Source organism: Mus caroli, chromosome 3, assembly GCF_900094665.2.
Source record: "Mus caroli chromosome 3, CAROLI_EIJ_v1.1, whole genome shotgun sequence".
In the NCBI taxonomy this organism is placed as follows: Eukaryota; Metazoa; Chordata; class Mammalia; order Rodentia; family Muridae; genus Mus; species Mus caroli.
In genome coordinates, this window is record NC_034572.1 from 19,292,417 (window position 1) to 19,304,952 (window position 12,536).

The window sequence follows — 12,536 nt, forward strand, 5'->3', positions numbered from 1 at the left end:
AGCTGTCAGCTTCTGTGGTGCACACTCTCACCTGTGCAGACTAAGTTCCTAAGTTTGGTGGAGTCCCGGAACCAAGATGGTGCTCCTTGCTCCTAAGTCAGAGGGCTCCCGTGCAGGGCCGACCACTGTCCTCCAGCTGGGAGGGTGCCGGATGTCTGGGGCCCAAAAAGGGTGCTGCCTCAGTGGCTCAGTTACTCCCGCCTGTCCCAGAAGCTCTCTGCCTCTGTGGTGCACACTCTCACCTGCGCAGACTAAGTTCCTAAGTTCGGCGGAGTCCTGGAACCAAGATGGCGCTCCCTGCTCCTGAGGCAGAGGCCTCCTGTGCAGGGCCGACCACTGTCCTCTGGCTGGGAGGGTGCCGGATGTCTGCGGCCCCAAAAGGGTGCTGTCTCAGTGGCTCTGTGGCTCCTGCCTGTCCCAGAAGCTGTCTGCCTCTGTGGTGCGAACTCTCACCTGTGTAGACTATGTTCCTAAGTTCGGTGGAGTCCTGGAACCAAGATGGTGCTCCCTGCTCCTGAGGCAGAGGTCTCCCCCCAAAAAATCATATTTTTCTCTTAAAGTGAGGTGAAAGGGCTTGAGCACACAGTAGGACAGCAGTCTCAAGTCCAAATTGACCTCAAAATACTTTATCAGCTCTGGGTGTAGTATCTGGCAAAAGTTCTGTCCCTTTATAGTGAAGAAATATTTTTGTAATAATGCACTGACACAAGATCTGAGTGAGGCACAGGGATGAAGCCTAGACCATCATTATTTGTTTCTATTTAGCCATCTCACTGTCCTTCAGAGAGATTTATTTGTCTTCTTGCTCTAACTTAAACTTGGCACTGAACTAACTCCACTGTGTCTCTACCAGCTCAAGACTGAACTCTTGCCTCTCTTGTCCTGTTGATGACTCAGCCTAGGAGCATGATAGGACAAGTTTCTAAAGAAATACCCAGTTTTAAACAAATAGTACTTTCTGAATTAATATTTATCACAATCTCTGGTAACACAGTTCTCAGTTGCTGAAATGAAAGAATAGAATAGTCTCTATGATTCTCTTGATTTTTCATCCTGAAAAGGACCATGGAGTTGTTTGATGTACCTCTCAGGGCAGTGATAAGACATTTACAGTGTTCTCTGCCCTATGTTCTGAGCAAGGAAACTCCTTATATCTGCTTATAAGTGTATAGAATCTTAGAGAATAAACTGAGACATCAAGATTTGGTAAGACAACAAGACTGTTGGCATTAAGTCGCTTCCTTCTAACCATCATTCAAGCTTCTGTATGTCTGTCTATTAGTCTTCAAAACTTAGATAAAATTAGTATTGTTCTCCACTTCCTGAGTATCCATGATAGAAGGCTCTTGTGTACATTATGAAATAATTCTGTTTGCCTCACCTTTGCTTTAAGAGCATCAACATATGCTAGGGCAACAGAAAATAATTGTCCTCATCCATATTACACCTCCATCTTTAGGAATAAAACCGTACAATAATGCTGAATTATAAAATATACAACATTTATTGATTAAATTACACATTTTTTCTGAAATCTCCATAGTGTCTAAGAATTTGCCACATTTTCATAGCTATCTCATTGTTCCTATACAACTTCATTTTCTTTATAAATTAAGAGACATAAGAAGAGTTTACATGAATTCATTTATCATCTACCATGTTCTACATTTTTTTTCATTCTTTAGGGATGAAATTCTCTACTTCAACTTTGATCTTGATGCTTGTACACTCTTGATGTTTATATGCTGTGATCCTAGAACTTAGAGAAATTACATTAGTATGTCTGTTCCTTTGGAAATGACTAAGTTATCAGTTCAGAATCCTTAAGTATGAGATAACACCTTTATAAAAGTGGCTCAGATACCCCTATTATCTACTTTCTGTCTTGTGAGATTAGAGAGAATGTCAGCGTCTGGGCTGCAGGATGCAGGGACTGAATATACTAGGCCAGAATCTTGAGATTCTCAGTCCTAGGCACTGTGAACAATAAATCAATGTTGTTTGTGTAGTGTACAGCTTTTGTTGCTGTATCCCAAATAGATCAACACATATCTTACCCACAGCAGATTCTTCAAACTGCAGTTATCATCTGCTCAAAAGCAGTAGACCAGTAATTAATTCTCCTGTCTTTGTGTGTGAATGAAATTTGCCTATGCACAAGACTATTGTCATAATGAAATAAAATAAAATAAATAAAATAAAATAAAAGCCAATCTTCCTGACTCTCTCTATGACTGTATTTACTTTGTTGGTTCCTAACTGCACACACTCTTTTAACCTCTCAACAATGTTTTGCATACATCTTGTTCTAATTCTGCTTTTCTTTGAGATCACAATGATATCCAAATTTTTGCACACAGTAGTGACTATCTGGGCCTCAGTATTCCTGAGGTTTGAGCACTAGTGTAACAAAAGTGCTATTTCCTCCCCCTGCCTCACAATCTATTATTTTGAGATAAACCTGAAATATACATTCAGTGTCATTTTAACTTAGTTAACAACCGATTTTAGGAGTCCCTGTGAAGTCCAAGGGGTTTCGTGATAAACAATTTGTAACATATTACTTTTCTTGGGAGAAAGATAAGACATATGTTGAAAGGATCTTTGACTGCCCACCAAAATCAGATTAATAATGCAACTCTAACTATGAATAATAGGTCTTTTTGAACTCCTAAATTACCCTACATTATGAAAATGTTAATAGCTGTTATAATAATAAGCTACAGTGCCTACTTGAATGTTTTAAAATGAACTCAATTGTCTAAAAACATAACCAAACAATATTTAAAATTATTTTGTTAACACTTCTGTTTTTTATTTGCTTAATTTTTTATCCTCTTAAAATGTAATTATACTTTTCTTTCTTGCAGAAACATTGATCATAGAAAATTTAACTCAGAAACTTATTTATAATTCTAGAATACAATGTTGGTATTTTCGAGTACACTACTTGAGATTCCTTTTTCTGCATGATACTTACTTTACAGATGGTCAAGGATTTGTACAATATAAAAAGCCTCATCTTTTGTTCTCTGGAAGTTTAAAGTACTATCTGCCATAACAACAGAATATTATAGAGGATAAAGCTTGGACACTATTAGGGAAAGCAAAACAGCCTCAGACTGAATGAAACAGACTCTTAAAAGAATTCTTAGAGAAAGGTTATTGTTCACACAACTATGGATTTTCTGCTCCCTATCTAAGCTTATTTTTTTTTAAATGCCATATGTTTCACTATCCAGTTTCTCAGTTTCAAATATTCTAGAAATAGCAAATATGAAGGGTAAAGAGGGAGGCACATGTAGCCATAGCAACCTTGGTGTAATGATATCCTATTGGAAGGAAGGAAGGAAGGAAGGAAGGAAGGAAGGAAGGAAGGAAGGAAGGAAGGAGAGAACTACATAGATAAACAACAGTAGGTTCAAAATCAACAACAACAGAAAAGCTCTTCATATGTAAGGAACCTAGCATACCTGCCTCCTGAGAGGCTTTATCCAGCAGTAGATGGAAACAAATGCAGAAACCCAGAGCCAAATAGTCAGACAGAGCTTCGAGCAAGCTGGATGGGTCAAGGTCACCAAGAGAAGATCTACAGAGATAACTAACCTGGGCCCATTGAGGCTCACAGAAACTAAACCATCAACCAAAGAGCATGCAGGTGTCTTAAGAATTTGGAGCAAATGTGCAGCTTGGTCTTCTCATGGGTCCCCTAACAATTAGAGTGGGACTAATCTCTGACTCTGTTTTCTATCATTGGATCTTCTTCTCCTAGCTGGACTGCCTTGTTAGGCCTTAGTAGGAATGGATTATTTATCCCTGTCAGGAATGGATGTCTCAGGGCCCTGGTGGTATCCAAAGGTGGGATTCTGCTTCTCTCAGGAGAAGGAAAGGGGATAATGGAAAATTTCTAATGTTGTTACTGGGAGGAGAGGTGGAAGCTGTGGAATGGTGATTGGGATGTAATGTGAATAAATAAATTAATTAATGAAAAGAAAAACAGAAAATACCATTGTTTCTGTCCAGTAAAATAATAAACAAATAATGAATAAACACACTTAGATAACTCTCTGAGGAATAATGATTCCAAATTAGAAAGTATATATTTAATTTCAAACTATTGGAAATCTTTGACTCAGAAGGCCACTCTGTTGTCAGAAAATACTTTAAGCAGTATAGCAAAACTACTGTATTTCTTTTTTTTTTACTTTTTTAATAGATATTTTCTCTATTTACATTTCAAATGTTATCCCCTTTTCTCATATCTCCTCAAAAAAAAAAAAAAACCCTATCCCTAATCCACTAACCCACTCACTCCCCCTGCTCATTAACCCACCCAAACCTGCTTCCCTGTCCTGGCATTCCCCTACACTGCGGCATAGAGCCTTCACAGAACCAAGGGTTTCTCCTCTCATTGATGTCCCTTAAGGCCACCCTCTGCAACACATGGGGCTGGAGCCATGGGTCCCTCAATGTGTACTCTTTGGTTGGTGGTTTAATCCCTAGGAGCTCTAGGATGTACTAGTTGGTTCATATTGTTGTTCCTCCTATGGGGGTGCAAACTCCTTTAGCACCTTGTGTCCTTCCTTTCTCTAGCTCCTCCTTTGGAGACCTTATGCTCAGTCCAATGGATGGCTGTAAGCATCCACTTCTGTATTTATCAGGCACTGGCAGAGCCTCTCAGGAGACAGCTATATAAGCCTAAACATTGGAGTATTACTCAGCTATTAAAACCAATGAATTCATGGAATTTTTAGGCAAATGGATGAAGCTAGAAAATATCATCCTGAGTGAGGTAACCCAATCACAAAAGAACACACATGTTATGCACTCACTGATAAGTGAATATTAGCCTAGAATTTTGGAATACCCACGATACAATTCACAAACCACATGAAGCTCAAGAAGGAAAACCAGTATGGACACTGTACTGGTTAATTTTGTGTCAACTTGACACAGCTGGAGTTATCACAGAGAAAAGAGCTTCATTTGAGGAAATGCCTCCATGAGCTCCAACTGTAAGGCATTTTCTCAATTAGTGATCAAGGGGGAAAGGCCCCTTGTGGGTGGGACCATCTCTGGGCTGGTAGTCTTGGGTTCTATAAGAGAGNAGGCTGAGCAAGCCAGGNGAGGCAAGCNAGTAAAGAACATCCCTCCATGGCCTCTGCATCAGCTCCTGCTTTCTGACCTGCTTGAGTTCCAGTCCTGACTTCCTTTGGTGATGAACAGTAGTATGGAAGTATAAGCCGAATAAACCCTTTCCTCCCCAACTTGNTTCTTGGTCATGATGTTTGTGCAGGAATAGAAACCCTGACTAAGACAGACACTTTGGTTCTTCTTAGAAGGAGCATCAAAATACCCATGGGAGGAGATACAGAGAGAAAGTATGGAGCACAAACTGAAGGAACGGTTATCCAGGGACTGTCCCACCTGGAGATCCATCCCATATACAGTTACCAAATGAAGACACTATTGTGGATGCCAACAAGTGCTTGCTGACAGGAGCCTGATATAGCTATCTCCTAGATTTCTTTTCAGTTAAGTGGTTTTCTATCACCATCTCACTCACAATTCAATAGCAGGACATGTCACTCAGGAGGACAATGAAGACTTTAGTCATCATATCCCAGTTTATATTTAGTTAACTAAGACATCCAAGAGCCTAATTGAAAGGTGAGGGTCTGCACTTATGTTTATGTATAACTGAGACAGAAACTATGAGATCCATGCTCTTGTTGCCTCACTGCTGCCTTTGACATCAGGCAGCAGGAGTATGGACCACACCCCATAGAATCCACTCCCAGAAGAGAAACTTAGGAGTCCATCTTGTATTGAATGAGTGTGGTATGTGCAGTGCTGGAGGAAGCTTGGATTCCTGAACTGCTAGCTCACAATGAATCTGTAGGCAGTAATGGGAGCTTTAAAATGAGATCCAAGTCTCTTTCATCAATGATAGCATTCAGATGCTTCCATCTCTGGCACACTGCTTTCTCCCTCACAGGTCTGTCCCACTTCTGCCTACAGGGTAGCAAAAATATTTCTCAGTTGTTCTCATATTTCCTCTTAGAGGTGGAGAGTAATCATGGCTACAACGTTTAAGATACTAGCTGCTTTATCAAGTCCTTGTTGAACGTATTTGAAAACTTTTTCTGATTATTAAAATGAAAAAAAATTAAAGAAAAAAATACCTTTAAGGCTGTTTTGAACTCCTAATGCTATATCGAGGGCATTGAAGGGCAGTACTGGTTCACTGGCAATTTGTAAAATTACTTCTCCTGAGAGCTGAAATGAAAATAAAGATAATTTTTAGTGTTTAGTTATTAACATGTTCATTTAAGTATTTCACATACTGTTACATACTCAGAGTAATAGTAAAAGAAAATAATTCAAAATCTTTTTCCTTTCAAATTATTTTTGAGTTTACATTTCTGTAAAGAAAACAAATGCTAGATACCTTTATGATGTCAAAGGATAGCAAGAGGACACAATGGCGCATTCTCTTTTGAGTTAATGTCAGCAAGTTAGTTTAAAACCCTCCGTAATATTAAATATTATCAAATATTATAAAAATAACAAGTAAACAAACAAAGAAACGAAAGCCTTTGTTTACTAAATGTAGGAAACTCCAAACACTGTTAACCATTAGTGCATTACATTTAATATGTAATCCATTCTAATACATTTTGGTCCCTTAGGTATGCCTCTTTTAATGTTTAACTTTATCACTTATCATGTTTCTGAAATTCATCGAAACCAAAGCTATTTACACATACATATTTTGCAGAACATATCTTATTTTAAAATTTAAAAACAATAAACAAAACTTTAAATGGCATCCCAAGGTCATATTGGAATTTTCTTACACACATACAGACTTCTCACTCCACTATAAAACTGTGTTTGAAAAGTGAAACATGCTACATCTGATTTAGAACATTCTTTTCATACTCTACAATAGTAGTTTGTATTCACAGAACTATCATAGGACCTTCAGGCCATCAGTAAACCCTGTTGCTACGTCTCGTTTAGCCTCCTCTATGTTTTCCAAGGCTGTTCACATGTCTGTCTGTCCCTTATGAGTCCCTTATCCAAGCAAAACTGGAAATGATTGTGTTGGTATCATAAATGATATTGTACAAAGCCTACACTCAGAAATCAGACCATTAACCTGAGTCAGTATAGAAACTAAGTTACAAAATATCAGTAAACAGGATTTTAGATAATCATATCTACATATTCAAGAAACATTATATCCTGTATAATTTAAAAACTCTATTTCCTTATTATTCACACAATTCATGTCATGTTAAGAATGCAATTCAATCTGGTCTGTCCAAGCTTGAAAAACATGTTTCTGAGAAATAAACCGGCAAGATTCTGTTATTTCTCAGAGGTATTTCACTCCCAAATGTAGCAGTGGATTTTCTTCCCCAGTGACCAAGATACCTTTGTGGAGTTTGTCTCCAGCATGTTGGTCTCACATCCTGTGGGGAGCTCCCTGCATGATCACACTATGCTTTAGGAACAGAAAACTGCCTGCAGCAGATTGATAGGTAGGAGTCACCGTTCTATTCCACCCACCCTGTTCAAATCATGCAGTGAACACCAATATTTGGAAATAAATTATTTGTAAAAGAAAAATTTAACGGATGTTAGGAAGTATGAAGGTTCCTTTTTCCAATTTTCACTGGATAATAGAAACTGGAGAACAGACATGTTTTGTTGATACTTTGGGTATCTGCAAGCCACATTTTACAAAGGATTCAAAGGAAAAGAAGAGGAGGTAGGAGAAGGGTGACTCTGTGCTGCCAGAGAACATTGTTTTGTTCTGTTTTTAAAAGAGATCATTTGGCAGCACCAACAACAGGAATACATGCCAGCCACCCTGCTACTTCTTTGAGCAAAAAACCTGGCAACAAGGAGTGGCAGTTTGAAAACACCTGGGCCATGAAAGATGTGAAACCAGCTACATTTGCAGGTTCATAGGCAAGAGACTTCTGTGTCCAGGGCCATGTAAGGGGAGGTGAGTTGTGCTATAAGAACTTCTTACAGTCCTGGGCATCTACAAACAGCATAGCACAAATTTCCCTGATGCTCATGTGAGGCTCCTGTTTCTATTCTACCTATCACACTACAAGGGCATCTGTTGAAGCTGGCAGTGAGGGAATTAATAGCAGTTCCTATGACTGAAATGACCTGTGCTGAGAAGGTGCTGTTAAAGATAATGGTAAGAGCTAAAATATCAAGGGTCAACATTTATCAAGAAATTTCTGGAGTCAGATTCTGTTCAGAAGTTCTCACCGCATTTAATTCTCAGTACAGCTCAATAGAGCAGGGGTCATTATGTTTGTACCATAGATAATGAAACCAAGTCTCAGAAAGTTTAGCTAACCTTTTCACATCATTGCACAGAGCCACATGTGGACTTGATGCCATTTTGTGGTTGTATCTTGAGGTTCACGAAAAAGTCCTGCAAAGAATTTTTAATTGATTCTTTGTAAAGAACTACATGTAGACTCTAAATCTCTCTGTCCTTACTCCTATTTGTAATGGATTCATATACTTTCTGACTTAAGTACATCAACTTCTTATAATATTGATTGATACTTGCTGGATCCTCCACTGTAAGACAGTGGTGAGGCCTAGAGCTCCATGGGGTATTGTCTGATATATAGCCCATGTAAGAATATGTGAAAATAAAGCTACAATTCATACATTGATGTGAAGGTGCTACTGGCAAGGAATTAGGATTAGGTTGGTGCTGAGAGTGACACACTCAAGATGGAAACATAACTGAAAAGATGGTGGTGAAGCTTTCGTATTCCTGGGTCCTCTACTCAGGGGCTAAAGTTTCTAAAATACCAGAATAGTTCAGATTGACAGATAGTCTTCTGTGAAGTGATTTGTGAGCAAAGAATTTTGAAATCACTGAAGAATCCTAGCAGAATCTCTTAGGAGGACACTAATTTTAAAAGTGTTTTTAGTTTAGGGAATACATTGAATATCTTACTTTAATAGGTATATGGCCAATACTAGGAACTCCAAAGGAGCTGTTATCTAGCAATTGACCATCTACAGGAAAAGTATATATGTAACCAAAATAATAGTACTCAGGATGAGCTAGGATGCTGGCTTGAAGCCATCAGAATGGCAGATATCTGTGGAGGAAAGCAAATCCTTTCTCCTTGTTCCCTCAGTTCCATCTCTACCACAATGTTTACAGTTCTCAGAAGCTGAGTAAGGATTCTAGGATACAAGGTTGCCATTGGCATATCTGTCTCTTGCAGAGTTGCTGCAATTGGCACACCACAATTTTTGGAATGTATTGTGAAAATCAAATACTTTCCTCATTTCAAGATTACAGGTAAGTTCACTGTTTCTCCTATGTTGGCCCCTGTCTCTGTCAGCAATTGCTATCTCCTCTTAGTAAAGTATAGTGGACTAAATATATTTTCAGGCTATCAGCTTGTAAATAATCTAGTTAATATATTTCTTTCTAGATAACATTAAAAAATGTTAGAATTGGATTTGACTTTGCTAATCACACCATTTGAAGAGAAGAGCCCAGTGTGGTAATATTTTCTGTTGCATTGGAATGAGAAACATCAAGATACATACTTTTCTATTTTTACTGTCAACAATTATTTTGTCAGCCAGTAAAAGATTAAATATCTTCATTATATTTCACTAATAAATAACTTCAACATGATTTAGCAATAATATTAACAACTAATATTTTAGAGCTTTTCCTTTGTGTCAGGCAATCTACTAAATTCTTTACATGAATCAATTCATTTAAACTATACAAAAGTATTATTTTAATTTGCAGATGAGAAAACTGAGCCACTGCTCAATTAATTAAATATTTCAAAACCACTTAGCTAGTACATGGTTATTTTGAGATCTGACAGGAAGCATTTCGAATATAGAACTAAGATTCCAATTATAACACCAATTAGTACATTATCTATCACTCATTTTTCAATATTAACAAATCAAGAATACAAGTGTCTACTGATACATATCTATTGAACCAAAAGATATATTCTAAGGAATGACCAATACCTTGCTACATCTATGACAAATGTTTAAAATAAAGACCTGAGCAAATCACCTTATAGATATATAATTCTCTTACTTGTCAGTACTAATTTTCATGTATGAAGTAAAACAATCCCCACTGATGATGAAAAATAAAATAATTATTTTAACTTCAGATCCATTTAATGTATAATATTGATAATCAGACAGTCCAGAAGAGTAAGAACAATAAGCAGAAGTGCAGTCAATGCCCGTGGGCTAGTGTCTATTTAGAGGACTACCAATTAGGGCTCTAACTTTAGGATTGTTGAAAATGACTCAGGGAAGTGCATTTAATAACTAAAAATTGTCACCATCCCAATGGACATCAGTGACAAGCCACTTGTCCTCATCCATGCTGCTAGAGGACATTTGTACTATTAAGGCAGCATTTACTCTGCACCAGCTACATGTGAAAAACTTTGTTATTGGAGTTATTAGAATAGTGCTCATAAAAGGAGATAAATATTAGCTATAAATTTTAGGATAAAAGTTTCACAAGGCACCATGAAAAGCTATACTGGAGTCCTTCTTCATTAGAAGAATCAGGACAGGTTTTCTTGAGAAAAGACATTCTGGGAGGAAGACACTAACTTAGACTCCGCATCAAGAAGGAAAGAACCAGGAGTAAACTTGCTAAAAAGCAAGTGCCCTTATATCTCACAAACACACACACACACACACACACACACACACACAAAAAAAAAACTTTCTTAATTAGATTATGTTGGCTACTTTTTAAAAAGTATCTTAAGCTTATTCAGCATACATGCCCTGAAACTGTGAAGAAAAAGTCATGGTTTGGTAAAAAAATTAGCTATATATCCCTATTTCTCCCCAGGTCACCAGAACTGTGGGGTTGCAAACAGGAGAGGTTGAGGTATTGTCATTTTATTCTTATTACATCAAGAACTCCATCAACTCTTCAAGTCTGAAACAAAAGATGATGGACTTAGCAGCTTCTCACAATGATAACTCAATGTGTGTCAAGTATAAGATGCAGGAATGTATACATGATATTTATTTTTAAGAGAAACTTTCTCTTATTGCTTACATTTGCAGAGTACAACACCAGTATCTGTACACACAGAGAACTATGCTTTTCAATCATATAATAAAAATTCTTTGGTCAAAAATAAAGACAGTATTGGTTTGGAATACCTAGCAAAAACATTTTGACAATCATGAATTTAATTATGTTCAGAGACAATCCTTTGTCTCCCTTATTGAGGGTACAGTTCATAATATTGGGAAAGTCATGGCTGCAGGACCTTGAAAAGACAGCTGGCATATTGGATGCACAGGTAAGAAGCAGAGAGAGATCTTAATGCTGGTGCTGATCTTGTTCTTTTTTTTATTCACTGTAGGATTCCAGCCCAGTGAATGGTGCCACCCAAGTAGACTGGTCTTCCCACTTCAATTTTCCTTAACGAGATAAGCCCTTAGGAATTCCTACAGGCTAATATCATCTAGAAATTCTTTTACTGTCATCCCCAGAGGCTTCTCTCTTTGATGGCTCTATACCCTGCCACATTGACATTCAGTGTTAACTATCACATTGTGTTAATTGACCAATGCCACTTTGCTCATATACACTGCTCACGTAACTGTGTCCTTTTGTATGTGTCCAGTGGAAGCCATTGAAATCTAAGCCACTACTGCTTCAATGTAGTTTGGGTTGAGTCTGTTCTTCTAGAAGTAATATGTCATAATAGCATTCTATAGTTTAATTAAATAATGACATATTTTCATCATAGAAACAGTAGAAGGAATAGAGGGGGAGGACGATATGAGCAGCAACAACAACAACAACAAAATATTCTTCATTTGAATTAATTGCTTTTTCCTGCAGAGATTTCAGATTTAAATAATGGTCAAAATATATATGACCTGAAAGGTTTGCTATTACATTGCGAATGAAGTTCTTTTTTTCCCCCTGACTTTAAATGCAATAACTGTTGTAGACTACTTCCTGCCGAGTAAGACTTGACATTTTAGAAATAGTGAAAGAAACACCCAGGCTTCATTTCCTTTGATGTGCTATTATATTCATGACAAGTTTCCTCTAGCAACTTTCTGGAAAGCAGATGCTATTGTTCAGTTGAATCTAAAGTATAGGCATGTAAATAAGGTGCTGCAGACACAGAGTGCACAGCACTGCTCAGGCATTCTCTGGATAGCTCTTTTCTTTTTCAAGAGTTACTTAGAAACAGACAGGACTGATCCAGCCCTGATATATTCTTTAAATCCAGCTAAGGTATATCCTTTAAATATATCTTGATTGTCCACATAATTTGAAAGTCTTATTGCTGTTTACCAATTAGCCCATGTGATAGGATCCTATAATTTCATCCCAACACTCTACCTTATAGGTATGTATGCAACATATGGAGATGACACGATTTGAACAACCCTAGTATTCAAATATTATGGCTAGTGCTGGAGAGATGTGAGTGGAG

General features: G+C 37.6%; 1 protein-coding gene across 2 annotated transcripts in view; it reads right to left on the reverse strand.

Moving 5' to 3' along the window:
• The window catches only part of Naaladl2 (N-acetylated alpha-linked acidic dipeptidase like 2), a 1,234,236-nt gene that overhangs the window by 71,127 nt on the left and 1,150,573 nt on the right, over window positions 1–12,536 (reverse strand). For both annotated transcript variants that reach the window (XM_029474777.1, XM_021158905.2), the window contains exon 12: window positions 6,186–6,279. In XM_029474777.1, the coding sequence (XP_029330637.1) occupies window positions 6,186–6,279 (94 nt within the window). The remainder of the gene's footprint in view (window positions 1–6,185; window positions 6,280–12,536) is intronic.